This window comes from Vombatus ursinus, unplaced genomic scaffold (assembly GCF_900497805.2).
Source record: "Vombatus ursinus unplaced genomic scaffold, bare-nosed wombat genome assembly UNPS02008961.1, whole genome shotgun sequence".
NCBI classification, from domain to species: domain Eukaryota; kingdom Metazoa; phylum Chordata; class Mammalia; order Diprotodontia; family Vombatidae; genus Vombatus; species Vombatus ursinus.
The window spans coordinates 7988337-8005145 of NW_020948739.1; the positions used below are offsets into that span (position 1 = coordinate 7988337).

The window sequence follows — 16809 nt, forward strand, 5'->3', positions numbered from 1 at the left end:
TTATGTATTCTCTCTCCCTCCCTCTTTCTCCCTTTCTCTCTCTCTCCCCCTCAGATTTTCATCACTGTGAATTGCCTAAGTACAGACTTCTCCTCCCAAAAAGGGGTGAAAGGGCTTCCTTTGATGATTCAGATCGACACGTACAGTTACAACAATCGAAGCAATAAACCCATTCACAGAGCTTACTGCCAAATCAAGGTCTTCTGTGACAAGGTGAGTGGAGATAACAATCTGACAGGAGAAGTCTTTGTATGTAGCTATTAATCATGATGGAATTTCCGCTCCCCCTCCCACTGCCTCTGAGGGGTCGGTGTCAAAGTAATCTCCCAGACAATCATCCTGTGAAAAGTCACTCTTGGTTATTCCCTACTACCTTACAAATGTCAGGACTTGGTAATGAAGACCCTCACCACTCAACTGGTTTCTTGACTAGTCGCTTCTGTAGCTCCCATAATGACCGGCTTGCAACTGATTCAGCCATAGAATCACAGAGGCTAGGAGTTGGAAGGGTCCTCAAAGGCCACCTTGTCTAACCTGTCTGTGCTTGAAAAAAAATCCCTCCTTTCTCATATCTCCTGAGTGGTGAGCCAGCTTTTAGATTGGGAGAGCTGAGACTCTTCTAAGGCAGCTCATGCTGCTCATGGGGGACTCTAATTGTTAAGATATTTTCTTCTTATATAAAGTCTAAATTTGCTTCTTTGAAAATTCTACCCTTTTGCTACTAATCTTTTTACCCTCTGGCACAATGCAGGACAAGTCTGTTTTTTCTCCTGTATGACAGCCCTTCACATATTTAGAAAGTTATCCTGCCTCCTCTAAATTTTTTATTTTCTTTTTCTTTAAATGATAAGATGTTCACAGTTCCTTTGACTGACCTTTATGTGCCATAAACCTTAGCTGTTCAAGCTGTCCTTCTCTGGCTGCTCTCTGACTTATCAATGTGCTTCCTAAATGTGGCACTGAGGACTGAACACACTGCTCCAGAGATGGTCTGCCCAGAGTAGATCACAGTAGTGCTGTCATTGGATAGGGTGTTGGAGTCAAGAAGATCTGAGTTCAAATCCAGTCTCAGACACTTACTAGCTGTGTGACACTGGGCAAGTTACTTAACCTCTCTTTTCCTTAGTTTACTCATCCTATAAAATGGAAATAACAATAGCACCTACTTCCCAGAGTTGTTGTGAGGGTCAAATGAGATATGTATACATATATAAAGCAATTTGCAAACTTTAAAGCACTATAGAAATATTAGTTAAAATAATTATTATTGCAGCACAAGATTCCATTAGCTTCTTTGGCTGCCACATCACCCTGTTACCTCAAATTGATCTTGCAATCCACTTAAAACCCCAGATCTTTTTCATTTGAATCGCTCCCCAGTAATGTACTTGTAAGCACAGGTGTGTCTAGAGCTGGGCCAAGAGTGAAAGCGTGAGCAGAGGATAAATATCCTTTCTCTATACACACCTATGCTTATGAAGCTGTTTTTTTTGAACCTGTGTCAACTTTAAATTTACTCATGTTAAAGTTATCTTATTCAATTAGGCCCAAGTTCCTCCTGTTCTGACATCTTTTTGGAAGCTTGCTCTATCATACGTGGTGCTGGTTACCCTTTCAGCTTTGTGTCATCTGTGAATTCAGCGTGCTTTAGTCAATTAGATCTCCCAAATACCAGCTTGATGATTTTTGAGTGAACAAGTCTTTTCCACTTTCCCAGGGTCACACAAAGCAGAACAAGTCTTCTCCCTCTTCCATACAACAGCCCTTTAGAGAGTTGAAAAGGTATCCTGACTCCTCTAATTCTTTTTCCTTTAAATGATAAAATGTCCAAATGCAGCGAGGCTGAGAGGAAGCACTTCTAGCTGGGGCCAGGGAATGCTCAAATGAGATAGTGATTCTAAATATTCTAGTGTGTTTATGGTCCTCAGGGAGTGTTGTTCTTTAGTCAGGAAAACATGGATTTAAATCCTGCAGCAAACACTAAATAGCTTTATGGTCCTAGGAAAGTGTCTTAAGTTTTCAAAGGCTTAATTTTGTTATCTATTATTGTCGTTGTTGTCATTGTTCAGCCATTTCAGTCGTGTCTGACTCTTCACGACCCCATTTGGGGTTTTCTTGGCAAAGATATCGGAGTGGTTTTCTATTTCCTTCTCCACTCCTTTTGCAAATGAGGAAACTGAGGCAAATAGAGTTAAGTGACTTTCCCAGGGTCACACAGTTAGCATGAGGTCAGATTTGAACTCAGGAAGACGAGTCTTCCTAACTTCAAGTCTGGCACTCTATCCACTGTGTCACCTAGTTGCCTTCTCCTCTATACAGTGGGGATAACAATATTTCTAATACTTACCCAGCAACGTTGTCGTGAGGGTCAAATGAGATAATACAGGAAACATCATGTATTAGAAGAGTGCTTTATAAACCTTGTAACCCGACATAAATGCCAATTACTGTCACTATTATATAATTATTGTCATTATTTTATAGACAGTGTGTTGACCCTGGCAGTATCTTTGGTATTAAACTCCCTAAATAAAGTTTAGATGTCTACATTTCGTCTACTGGTGAGGATTTTGTTGTGCCATTAGTAATATTTCTTTAAGAAGATGTCAGTTGCCTTGACAAAGTTAACTCCTCAATGAAGCAAATATCCTTTCCTTAACTTGGGCAGCTGTATTTGACACCACATTGAGAATATTTGATTGATTCATGACAGGTTCATAAACCTTGGCTATAACCTTGAACTCAGCCCTTAAAACCCAGAGAGTTCAAAGGAGGCCGGAACTGAGAGGAGAAAGGATACCCAGACAATGACAGGTGGGAGGTAGAAGATGGGAGGAGGGAATCGAGGAGAAGCCAGTGAAACACACATTGACTCAGTTTCTTGGATGGAATCCCCATGCTGGAGGGAGCCAGGTAGTGAAGTACCCTAGAGAGCAACTGCTAAAGGCATCTTAGAACAGTGAGAAGTACCTAGAGGGCTTGATCTGGATCTACAGGAACTCAAAATGGCAGCCATGGAGAGGCAGGGACAGAGAAATGAAAGAATTCCTGGGTCAATCCTACTGGACCCAAAACAGATAGTACCTGGGAACATTCATTAGCAATAATAATGATAGCTCACACTTATACAGTGCTTACTGTGTGCCAGACACTCTGCTAAGCACTATACAATTATCTCATTTGTTCCTCGCAACAACCCTGGTAGGTAGGTGCTATATATTATTCCCATTTTAGAGATGAGGAAACTAAGACAAATGCAAGTTAAGTGACTTGCCCAGGTTCACATAGCTAGTAACTGTCTAAGGCTGTACTTGTGCTCAGATCTTCCTGACTCCCAGGTATAGCACTTTATTCACTGTGTCACCTAGTTGTTCCTCAATAATTAGCCAAAGATAAGGTTCTAGATGCTGAGCTAAATTGTTTTTCTTTATCCCTTTTAATTTTCTCAAAGTCTGGGCTTGAATGGGTTGATCTGATTTGAGGTAGTTTTGATTACAAGATAACCTCATTGATTCTGATATGGGTAATTCAGCAATTTTTAAATGTCCTTATTTTCAACTGTGCAGGAGGCATTGCATTAATTGTTTTTTTGTTTGGTCGTCAAGGTGATAGAAAACACTGCTTTAAGTGCATTTAAACTATGGTTTAACCTAGTTCTCAAAATCACTTAGAGAGGGTCAGAATGTTTAGGGGCAAATCTCACCATCATGGACATTTTAGATTGTTCCCCTAAGAAAAAGCCTAGTTTTGGGAAAAGGTTTATTTTTAGTCATGTAAGAATGAGTAGTGAGCATGATTTAAAGAAGGAAATAGGCTGAAGCAGATTCTATTTAGTAATTTTACAGCAATATCAACACCTCACTTACCTGGTGCTCAGAGGTCTAGTACCTTAAACATTGGGACCTGTAGATAGAACCTATAGATGGATAGTGAAAGCATTGACTGTGGAAAAAGGCCTACCTCTCTAACTCTGGCAGCAGCCAATTCCGCTTTTAAACCATTCTCAGTTTTAGGATGTGTCATTTTCAAATTACTGGACGAGTAAATATGGCAAAACTAGAGCACCTTTAGCCTAGGGTATTCAACAGGGGCCAGGACCACTCTAGGGGGTGTCACCTACTTGGAGACCTAGAGGCAATTAAAATGTTCTCTGGCTATAGAGAGAGGGGTGAGCTTGGCATTCATAGCCAGCTAAATGGCATTTCCAACATCTGTGAACCAAAGTGGGGGTGGGGAGAGATGGGGAGCAGAGGACCTTCATCCTTATACCACAGGACTGTGTGTGTGAGTGGAAGCTATCAGGGCTTCTAATCTACCAACAGGATTTCCCTGTTATTGTCTCAAACTTACTCCTCAGTAGCCTCTTTCTTCTTGGTCTCACATTATCCTGTTAACACAAATTAACAAACATTTCTTCACATATCCCCTCCATATTAACCATAAGGCACACAGAAGATCCTTAGTAGAAATAATCCCCTCTGCTTCTCCCTTACCAAGACCATGGCTAGATAAATGTGTGGCTCTTACTAAGAGGATATATGACTTTGACTTTGCTAGAGATATGGAGATGACTGAGAAGGGAATAAGCATTTTATATAACACCTACTATGTGTCAGACCTTGTACTAAGAACTTTACAGTTTATTATCTCATTTAATCCTCATGTCAACCCTGTGAGATAGGTGCTGTTATTATCCCCATTTCACCATTGAGGAAACTGAGGCAAACAGAGGTTAAATGACTTGTCTAGGGTCAAACAGCTAGTAAATGTCTGAGGTCACATTTGAACTCGGGTCTGCCAGATTTCAGGCCTAGCACTCTATCTACACTGCCTCCAAAATAAAAACATCCCCTTATGTCTGACTCAATGTTAACTGAAAAAAGCAAAAGATTTTTATGAGTCAGTCAGTGCACTTGGCTAAGATGGGTATATTTTTTTTGAAAAGTGGCCTTATTTTCTTAGAGAATCATAGGATTTGAAAGCTGCAAGTGACTGTAGGCATCAGCTGGTCTAACTCCCTTATTTTTACAAATGTGGAAATTGCAGCTTATTGTGGGCATAGAACCTGGTTGAGGTCACCTAGATAGTAAGGAGTAGTAACTAAGTATAATGTGGTGCATGGAGTATTATCCTTGGAAGTGTGAAGAACTGGAACTAGATTCAAATCTCCCCTCTAACACATATTAACTACGTGATCCTACATGTTAATTCAAACCCCAATCTTCCCACTCCAGAATCACTATTCTGTCTTTGGAAAAGACTGTGCTGCCTTTCCAAACAATCAAGTCAGATAAACGATACAGAAGCAGATGGCTAGATGGGATAAATATGTAAAGCATCTGCAAACTTTAAAGTGCTGTCTAAATGTCAAACTATTATTATTAACCCATGGAAAAACAATTATTAAACCCAGAATCTTCAGATCAACTTTGTGGCTTTTTTTAGAAAACTCAATTTGTGATCAGTTAATTTTCTGAACAATTTTCATTAGCAGCATAAAAGGTCCATGGTGCCTGTGAACTAAGTATTCTTAGGTTTATATACATCAATCACAAGCATTAATGAAGTAATTCAGCGCCAAAAAGACAATGAAACAGTCCCTGTCTTTAGGGGACTTATGGGGAGCAACCATATGTGTACATATATACATATATAGTGTCATTGGTGGTGAGAGGCTGCTGAGGGGACCAAGAAAGCCCTTTGGTGGAGGGGAGCTCTTGTTCTGAGCTTTGAAGGAAAATAGTCCAAGAGATAGAGATAAAAAGGGATTTTATTCCAGATGTGGAAAATCGCTTGTACAAAGGAATAGGGATGGGAAGCAGTGTTATATGGATGAGGAACACCAAGGAAGTCAATTTGGCTAGACCATGGAGTTCAGGAAAGGGAGCATTGTATAAAAAAGGCTGGAAGGACCTTAAATGCCAAATAGATGAGTTCCTATGATCCTAGAGATAATAGGGAGCATTAGAATTTAAGGTTAGACTCTTACATCTGCTATTCCTTGAAGATCTGATACAATTTAAGAAAAGATTTTGTGATTAGAAAATATAATTACAGCTCATTCAAAGACATCTTATGTTAATTGGTTCCATATAGAATACAGAACAATGACTGGATAGACAGATAAATTATTTTTGTCTATGTTCCACCGTATTTTGCACTTACGGTAGAAGAATATTTAGATTCACAATCCTTTTTTTTTTTGAATGCTATTTTTTTAAAGGCAATTTGGGGTTAAGTGAGTTGCATAGGGTCACACAGATAGTAAATATTAAGTGTTTGGTCTGAGGTCGAACTTGAACTCAGGTCCTCCTGACTTCAGGACCAGTGCGATAGAGCACTGCGCCACCTAGCTGCCCCTAGATTCACAATCTTAACAAAACATAACAAAACTCTCCTATCAGTAACGCGTTGTAAACCTCACTCTTAAAGAAGCAGAATTTGTGTCTGGTCCCATTTTCAACAGCTTCCTGACTCTCAGTGTTGCTTCACTGATGTAGGGCCACGGGTGGGGAACCTGCGGCCTTAAGGCCACATGTGGCTTCTAGGTGCTTGGATGCAGTCTTTTGACTGAGTCCAAGTTTTACAGAACAAATCCTTTTATTAAGGGAATTTGTCCCATGAAATTGGGTTTAGTCAAAGGGCTACACTTGAGGACCCAGAGGGCCACATGTGGTCTCGAGGCTGCAGGTTCCCCACCCCTGATTTTAGCCTGTTCACTAGGTATTATAGCCGGTAGGAGATGCTAATGCAGGAAGGAGAAAGTTGATTTCTCAGACATCCATCATGTACATGGTCCTTTAAATTTCCTTTTCACCTTAAAGATGTGTGCAGACTCAGATATTGTTTGTGCATAGAATTCTGTTAAAAGTCAAATAGCAAAGGTAACTTGCAGAAAATCAAGGCTAGTTTTACTTTTGCAAAGGATCCTTCAGATAATCACAACAAAGAATTTATTCATTCAAAGAAGGGCCTCCTCAAAATAGATTCATGTCTGTTTTTTGAAATGGTGAAGGACTCTCTTCCACACCTCATGAACAAAGTCTATAAATGAGGTCCTGGCGCTAGGAGAAGCTGACAGGGAGGTTGTCATGGCGTCAGTGACCCAGAAGTCGTGGTGTAGGCCTTCAGACACAGATCATAAAGAAGACTTTGTTCAGGGAAGAAAAACCCCTTGCCAAAGGGTTTCAAGAGCATTTGGTTCCATAGTTAAATGTGCAGAATGATGACCATGTTCCATTTCCTAAACGCACACCCTTCATTCACATGGATAAGAAAGAGAAGGGTAAAAAAATAAGCTGTCAGGTATTTTTTTTTCCTTTTCATAAACCTTACAGTTTAAATTGTATTTTTATTCTGAATTTAATGAACATGCAAAATTATACAAAGTCAAGCAGAAAAGGAGGATTACGAGGATTATAAGTAAAAATGAAAATCTTTTATGTAGTTTGCTTTATTAAAAAATGCAATAAATTTAGGGTTACTTTCAAAACTGTCTTATTTATTTGTGTTTCTTTCTGAACTTCAGTTCCTTTTTGTGCATTAAAAATGTGTCAGTGATCCTCTTTTATTTATTTTTATTCAGTGGAGGGCAATAATCCTATTGAATTTTTTTTCAAGAAAGAAAATTCCAGGTTATCTCTGTCCATCAGTACCCATTTAGTGTGCATCCCACTTCAACATTGTCTGAAGCTATATCTAAAGGGCAGTGAATCATTGATGCTCCTAAGGATTCCCTTAAGTTATAAGTAAAGGTTAAGTTGTTAAAAGAAGGAACTGTTTTTTAAAAATAAGGTTTTAGATGAATTTCCACAAATGGCTTAAACTAAGAGGTCTCAACATTGAATGAGATAACTTTCAAGCATCTAGAAGTTACCATCTCATTTGCCACATTCCTAGACTAGTTTGGATATTTTAGGTATCACTTAATGTAACTTAAATTTGCATAGTACTTTGTATTTCCAAAAAGCTTTTAAATGCTCCAGTGGAAAATAGACTGGCCAAGGGTCCCAGCTCCCCTTATAAATCATTAACACACACACAATCACAGGATCCCAAAACTAGAATCAATTAGTTATGATGGGTAATTATGATTCTGATTTAAAGTTATTTTATGCTTTTTATTTGTCAGATATTTTGCAGTTAAAAGAGGAGAAAGAAAGTAATATTACTTAGCAGTGGCAAAAATCAGTATTGTTCTATGGATGGGCTATATGGAGAAATGGTTTCATCAAAGTATCCTAAGAGTAATAACATGGTACCTGACAACTTGCAAATGCCCTTGGGCAGTTTGAAGGATATAGAAATTTAAGGATGATTGGTATAAAGCGTGCTTTCATGTATGTGTTTGTAAGCTTGCATATATTTATCTATTTAATTATTTATCTATCCATATATTTGAGATACAACCTAGTATGATGGAGAGAGGTCCAGCCTTGGAGTCAGGAAGACCTGAGACCTTTGACAGATACTAGCTGTGTTTCCATGGATAAGTTCCTTATTCTCTCCAGTACCCCTTAGGCAACTCCCTTAGCCTTTAAATTACCAGTGAGAAATGCCAATTTGAATTGGTGAAGGGAGTTTCCATAAAGAGTTAACAGGACCCAATGGAATCCCAAGTTGGACTGAAAAGAAACCCATCACCCAAATAGATGTACCTACATACACATACACACACACACACACACACACACACACACACACAGAGCCATATTTCATTTGTTAGAGAGAACCCTTTTTGGAACCTCTTTTCACCAATGTAGATCAGTAATTCCTTTGTGACTTACAAAATTACCTCGACCACTGAGAGCTTAAATCACATGCCCACAGTCGCATAGCTACTATAGGATATGCCAGAGGCAGGACTCTTAGGTTGACTTTCTATTCACTATTGCCTCTTACTTCATATATTTTCAGGGGCTCTGTGCGTGTGTGTGTGTGTGTGTGTATGTATGTGTGTGTGTTTACAAATATACTCAGTGAAATAATCAGCAAAGCTACTTCTATAACTTCCCTGTGACTAGAACAGATGTGGACTGTAAGAGCTAGGTCAGAGTTGCTCCTGGATTATTTGTTGTTCCTGCTATTTTAGCATGGGAAAAGATTACGTGTTTGAGAGCAGTACAGGATGTATGTTACCTTTTCTTTGTTTCCCTGTTGTGGAACACACTGCCTTGTACATAGTAAGTGCTTGCTACTGATAGATTAGACTTGGTGGACGAACTGGGTCCTATTCAAAGTACTGCAATAATAGCAGAAGCCCATACCCAAATTGTGTCCTCTTTTCCTACAAGCCTGTATAGATGCATATTTTCCCATTACTAATTAAAGAGTTAACCTGGAATGGACAGTAGTATAAAATTTTGCCAGCAGGTGGCACTATACTGAAGCCACTAGCCATATAGTTTCATCCTCTCTTCAGTAAGTCAGGTCAATAGGACCTGTTGTGCTCCAGTAACTGTGTTAAGTGTGATTGGGGGAGGGAGAGGGAAAGTGGTTGGGTGTGGAGTGAGAGGATGAGAAGGAGTGAAGAGTCCGAGATTTTGAACCTATATGACTGTTAGGACAGTAGTAACCTCAACAGTCACAGGGAAGTTAGGAAGAGGCAAGAATTGGGGGGAATGAAGTCTGTTTTAGATATGTTGAGTTTAACATATCTAAAGGACATCCAGTTTGAGATGTCCAAAATGCAGTTGGAAATGCAAAACTGGAGGTCAGGAGAGAGCTTAGGGCTGGAAAAATAGATCTGAAAATCATCTGTGTAGAGATGATAATTGAATCCTTGGGAGCTGATAAAATCACCAAGTGAAATGTTATAATGGAAGAAGAGAAGATACGCCAGGACAAACACCTATTTTTAGTAGGAGTGACATGGACAAAAATCCAGCAAGGGAGTCTGAGAGTGAGTGGTGATACAAGTAGGATGTGTATCAGGAAAGAACAACAGCACCAAAACCTAAGGAGAAGAGAGCATCACAGAGAAGTGGGTACTCAATAGTGTGAGTGGCTGCAGAGAGGTCAAGGAGGAGAACAGAGAAAAGGCTATTAGATTTGACAGCTTAGAGATCACTGGTAACTTTGGAAAGAGCAGTTTCAGATGAATTGATAAGGTTGGGAAAAGACTATAAAGAACTAAAAAAAGAGTGAGAAGAAAGAAAGTGAAGGCATCTATTGCAGATGGTCTTCTCAGGGGGTTTAGCCACAACAGGGAGAAGATATGTGGGATGAAAGTTAGTGGGAATGGATGGATCAAGAGAATTTTTTGAGGATAAAGGAGATGTGGGTGTGTTTGTAGGCAATAAGGAAGAAGCCAGTAGATAGGGAGAGTTTAAAGATAATCCCCACTGCTTACTAGCATATGTTCAGTGAACAAATAATTAGCATACATCTCCCTCATAATAGCAGGTTCTGGTCCTGATTCAATATTGATTTTATGGGTTTATAAAGGAAATCCTGCTCCAAATTATTTGGAAATTATAGGAAAACCTCTGAATGGCTCTGCCCCGACACTGTACCAGGGAAATGGCTTTCATTTGGACTGACTCTTCATCTTTACACAGACAATCCACATGGTCAACATAAGTTAAAACACAGTAAAGAAAAATTACAAAGCAACTGTCAAGCACTCCCATCACATAGAGCACTTTGACCAATTGTTCCCCTCAAATGTCCTAGCCTTTGAATCATGGGAAAGATTAGGGGAAAGGATGCACCTGCTGGGATGGGTTTCAGCAAACAACAGGGAAGTGAAGGTGGGTTGGGATTGGTTTCCTGGCCTCATTTTACCAGCTTTTGCAGTTGTCTACCCAGTCCCACTTTGTCTCTGTTTCTGCCTGATGGTCTGTCTGTCTCTTCATCATGGCATTTTGGTCTCATCTCTATCCCAAGTTTTCCACCTCATCCATCACAGCTTTCTAGGATCTGTCCCATCTCAAGCAATAGTGTCTCAGTGGCAAGGGTGGCATTAACAGCACCAGCAAGCAGTCAACTTTGGTATTTATTCCTGCTGCTTGGCTTCTGGCCACGTAGGGGGAAAGAATTAAATGGAAGTCTCTTTCAAGGGCATGGGAAGAGGAAGCGGGAAAACTTGTCTTCACATAGCTCCCTCCACTCTCAGGTGTAACAGTAATCGATTTCTTCTCGTCAGGAATTCCATGGGTACCTTGTCCCTGACTGAGATGAATAATCATTATAGAACCACAACTATACATCGTTGCCTCAGAGAACTTTGGTTTTTTAAGTAATATTTTATTCCCCCAATTACATGTAAAAACAATTTTTAGCATTCATTTTTCTAAAGTTTTGAGTTCCAAATTCTATCCCTTCCTCCCTCCCTTCCCCTCTCCTTGAGATGGTAAGCAATCTGATATAGGTTACACATGTGCAATCATGTAAAACATATTTCTATATTAGTAATTTTGTATAAGAAAACTAGAACCAAAAAGAAAAAAGGGAAAGAAAAAAAAAGTGAAAAATAATAAGCTTTGGTCTGTATTCAGACACCACCCATTCTTTCTCTGGAGGTGAAATGCATTTTTCATCATGAGTCCTTTGGGATTGTCTTGGATCATTGTATTGCTAAGTATAGCTAAGTCATTAACTATTATTGTGTACAATGTTCTCCTGGTTCTGCTCACTTCACTCTGCATTAGTTCATATTAGTCTTTCCAGGTTTTTTGAAAAACCATCCCATCAGAGAACTTTCACACAGAAATGGTGATTTAACTATGTAAATCATTGTCTTTTCATTCGCTTAGACATTTTAAGATGGAAAACTATAGAAAAATAAGAGAGAACACCCCTGGAAGAAATAGGAAAGAACTCATATACCCTAAATTGATATTATATAGGGCACCAAATCCCCAAAATGTAGTAAAACATTTCCCCCCTCTTCCTCTATCATGAGCAATAGCATGGAACTATAGGTAGCCATCATAACTTTAAAACTCAAGAAGAAAGAGAGATCCTGGAAAAACTCCAAAAAAAAAAGGCAAATGGTCTTTTTGACTTGTTTGTTATATGGGAAAATACATTCAGAGTTTCAACCTGGGAGGTCAAATCACATCTTCCTCCATTGCCATGGAATGAGGGGACTTCCCCAGCTCCAAATCAATTAAGACCCGTGTAGCTATTTCTTTACACTGCTGAGGAGGCAGTGGGTTTTTGTCATAATGTTGTTGTTTAAGTGTCTCTTTAAACTCAAAAATCTAAAAAAAGAGAATCCATTTATAGTCATTTGCAGCAGCAGCAAAGTCAGAGTGCTTTTTTTTTCTATTTTAAAGCAGCTGGTTTTTTACTTTCTCTAGTATCTCAGACAAATTCAATTTTCCCCCTGCTTTCAGAACTTCGTTTTTATTTCTTATTAACAAGCAGATGCCCTTAATGAGGCTCTTGCATACTGTGCTGCTTTTAAATCTTATACATTTGAAACTGTTAGTTAAAGCAAACAAATATGTTTTCAGAATTAAAACAACAGCTTATTTGAATCAATTTCCTAGTCATCCAAGGATAGGAGTTATGTTATTCCAGCAACCAGCAGGTGTATACTGTATAAAAGTTGAGAAATTTTCTGAAAATAAACCTAGGCAAACACAATACTCATTTAACAAGCAAGCAAGAAAACTCTCACTTCTCAAGAGGTGAAAAAAAAGAATCATAGCATAAAGCATTCCCACCTTCCAGAGTGAACCCTGGAGTGGGAGAGTTATTTTCAGATAAATGTATTTGGTATTTATAGCAAATTGTACTCACATGAAAGAGATATGTACTTCTGCTCTTTAAAGACAATTGAAAAAGAAAATCTTTTAAAGAGGCTTCACCTCACAATTTGGGCTTATACACCATATGATCCTACAAAGAAAGAGAATGTTTGAAGTGACCCAATCCAATGTCCCTTTGCATTATCGTGTCCAAAATGCACCATCTTTCTTTTGAGTCAGTTAGAAGTCAGAAGTTTCCAACTGAGCAGAAAAGGGAACTAAAGTGAAATCTATCACGAAGGACATTTGGTTAATATCAGGGTTGTTTGATCAGATTAATTAATATCCCGTAGTAGTGATGGGTGGGGAATGGAGAAATATCTATCCATCCATCTATCTATCCATCTATCTATCTATCTATCTATCTATCTATCTATCTATCTATCCATCTATCTATCTATCTATCTATCTACATATATGTGTATGTGTAAGACCAATATTCAATCCCTTTGCTGTAGGCAGGGAATTTCATTTTTAAAGAGATTTTTTGGAGTTTTGCTTTTATTTTGGAGAGGGGTAATGGTTAAAGGAGTTGAATGAATGGACTCTTTTGGGTCCCTCAACAACTCCCTTATCTACACAACTATTCCACTTCATACTCTCATTTTGACTACTTCAAAAGCCTTCTATATATAGACTCCCCGCAAACAGCCTCTTCCCTCTTTAATTCAGCCTCCACGTGGCTGCCAGACTGATTATTAAAGCACAAATCTCACTATGTCAGTCCTTCACTCAAGAAACTTCAGCGACTTCCTGCTGCTGCTAGAAATAAAGAAACCTCTCTGCCATTTAAAATCGTTCACACTATAACTCCAACCCTATGTTCCCAGACTAATTTTATTTCATCTCCCCTCACACACTCAGTTTTCCAACCATGTTGACCTGTTGGTGTTCTCTCCCACCTCCATTCCTTGGCATGGGCTATTCTGATGCCTGAAATGCATTTCTCCTTCCTGGCCTTGTCTTGCAATCCCTGCCCCTTCAAGGCTCAGCTCCAGTACTGCCTCCTGTCATTGTTCAGTCCTTTCAGTCATGTCCAACTCTTCATGACCCCATTTGGGGTTTTCTTGGCAAAGATACTGGTTTACCATTTCCTCCTCCAGCTCATTTTACAGATGAGGAAACTGAGGTAAACAGAGTTAAGTGACTTGGCCATGGTAAGTGTTTGAGGCCAGATTTGAACTCATGAAGACAGGTCTTCCTGATTCTAAGCCCAGTGCTCTATCCACTGCACCACCAAGCTGCCCCCAGAGACCTTTCCTGATTTCCCCAGTTCCTGATCCCATTTTTCTCCATCAAAGTACTTCACATTGATTTAATATGTGTTTATCTGTATACATGTTGTTTCTTCCCTGTAAGTTCTTTGAGGACAAGGACTTTAATTTTTGTCTTTGAATCTACAGCATCTAGCTTAGTGATTGGTAAGGAGTAAGTACTTGATAAATACTTTTTGAATTGAATTGAAGTTAGTTAAAAAAAAAAAAGGATTTAACCTATACCATTTACACATAAATTACCAAGCTAGATAAATTTCAGGCTTCCTTTTTTCAGTTATAATGCAGCTCACAAATAAAAATATTCTCATTCATCTCTTTTATTGTCCAGGTTGTGATTTAGGCTAATAGATGAATAAAGATGCAGAATTAGGTAGAAGATGAGAGTTGTATTGCAGAGGACCATCAAACACTTTTTGGCAGGGGCATTTTCCAATAGATGGAACAAATAAGTAACCTTGATTTTTTTCTGGAGACCATTGCTTATGTTCCAAATGTATTTGAATATATTAATATTTATGCATTTGACAACTTGGGTTTTCTTTTTCTTTTAATTCTCTAGCTGCCTAGTGTCATAGGAAAACTCTGAAAGAGTAGAGATGATTAAATTTTTTTGCTGCTATTTTCAGCATAGAAGTGGTGGAAACTATTTTTCGAGGATACACATCTAAGCAGATATTGCTGTCTCTCTTATGTCTATATATGAATTTCCAAAGTCTTTCAAGCGTCAATGATGTTTATATTTTCAAGGACTTTACTGACATTTATTGTACACAACAGATTCCTCTGACCATAAAAAGAAATTGTGTGTGGGGCAGCTAGGTGGTGCAGTGGATGGAGCACTGGCCCTGGAGTCAGGAGGCCCTGAGTTCAAATCCAGCCTCAGACACTTGACACTAGCTGTGTGACCCTAGGCAAGTCTCCAGTTGCCTCACCAAAAAAAGAAATTGTGTGAATCAATAATAACGCTTATTTTCTAGCATCAAACTATTTACAAGTGTGATGATTTTTCTAATTTTATCCATGCTTCAAGCCCCCAGCTCATCCTCATTCCTTAAGGCAATTTTTCCTATCCTTACACTTACTTCTCTCCCCCTTCTTGGAACTTCTCATATACATAAACTCAGACTCATACTATTAACATCTCTGACTTTCAGTCTCTTTATCTATAAAATTGGGGAGGATGGATTAGATTGATAATTTTAAAGGAAGAGCTTGATATACAGAGCTTTGGATCTGGGAGCTAGTGCATACATTTAACAAGATACATTTTTTTCAGTTTTGAGGAAAGAAAAACAAGAAGGAAAGTGTCCCATTGGTTTACATTCCAAAAGAGTGTAAGCTCCTTGAGACCAGAAACTCTTTCCATCTTTATCTTTGCATCTCTAATGCCTGGCAAATAGTAGCTTAATATGTATTTATTGAATGGATTCAATTGGGTTATATCATCAAAATCCAAAATAATTTTCATATAGGATTTACAGAATTGTTTTAAAGGATATCTGGAAAGCCTGGGGGGTGGGAGGGAAGACTGCCCATGTACCTAGGCTGTTTTTTGGCATGTTATAACTCAGGTAGTCATTGACCTCCTATTAAATGGGCAAGAGCAAGCTACCATCACCGATTGACTGTTCTATCTGGGAATGTATATTTTTTCTTTCCAAATTGTCATGAGAGTAAAATCTGAGTACTTAGGAGGAAGAAGAATAAAGCACAATTATGTAGTTAGATACATCACCAAAAATACTAAGTGTTGCAATAAGATGGTATGGTGACCCAATCGTTATCACTTATTTCCCTCAGGTCTCTTATAATTCTTCAAGTCTATGATTCTCTATATTGTCCCATTTATTTATTCAAGAAGCCACATGACGTAATGTGTAGAGAGCTGGCTTTGGAGTCAGAAAGATCTGGTTTATCAAGACCTGCCTTTGACACATGTTAACTGACTGACCATAGGCAAGTTACCTAAACTCTATAAGTCACTTTTGAGTTGTTGAAATGCATTAAAAGATAGAGTTTTTACATTAGGAGTTTCCTATAGTGATGAAGTCAAAGACGTGTATGTGTACATGGATGTGTGTGTGTGTGTGTGTGTGTGTGTGTAAATATATAAATAAAACTACCCTAGGAACTCCTTGTATGAAAAAATCCTCCAGTGAGAAAGAATTAGAGTTCAGATGTGGTGGTTCTATTGTCATTGATGTAGATAATGGTTTATTATAGATATTTTGTTAAATTGTTTCCATTTTGTATCCATTTATTATCTTGCCAGTGTTATCCTTAAACATCCTCAGGATGATCAGGCTTAATTAACCAGTTTTCTCACCAAGATTATGAACTACTTGTTGTTTTGGTAAGACTCTACTGCTAGCAGTCCTTCCAATTTACAAATGAGTTTATATTCTACAGTGGCATTGCCCTTGGCTGCCATATCTCTTTAGTCGTCAAAGAAGTAAAATGTTTCCTGGGTAAGATAGGTTCAGAATTCTTTTGGCCTCCTCATTGTGTCAATCACTTTATATACACTAAATTTGAATAGGAAATGATTTAATCCACATTGATATATGCTCTTTTATCCATTGGATATTTCTTGTGCTGCAAATTCATTTAAATATATCACAATGAAGCTGTTTTAATTTCATTAGCTATTTCTTCCCATCTTTATTCTTTCTTCTAATTTCATATTAATTTTTATCTTTGCTCTAAAATTAATGAACTGACTTAATATAGACAGCTGATTCAGGAGTGATTCCCACATCAATAACCATTCATTT

General features: G+C 38.4%; 1 protein-coding gene across 4 annotated transcripts in view; it reads left to right on the forward strand.

Annotated features, from left to right (window-relative positions):
- GRHL2 (grainyhead like transcription factor 2) overlaps positions 1 to 16809 on the forward strand; it is a 232047-nt gene that overhangs the window by 180265 nt on the left and 34973 nt on the right. For all 4 annotated transcript variants that reach the window (XM_027850005.1, XM_027850006.1, XM_027850007.1 and 1 more), the window contains exon 9: positions 55 to 213. In XM_027850005.1, coding sequence (XP_027705806.1) covers positions 55 to 213 — 159 coding nt within the window. The remainder of the gene's footprint in view (positions 1 to 54; positions 214 to 16809) is intronic.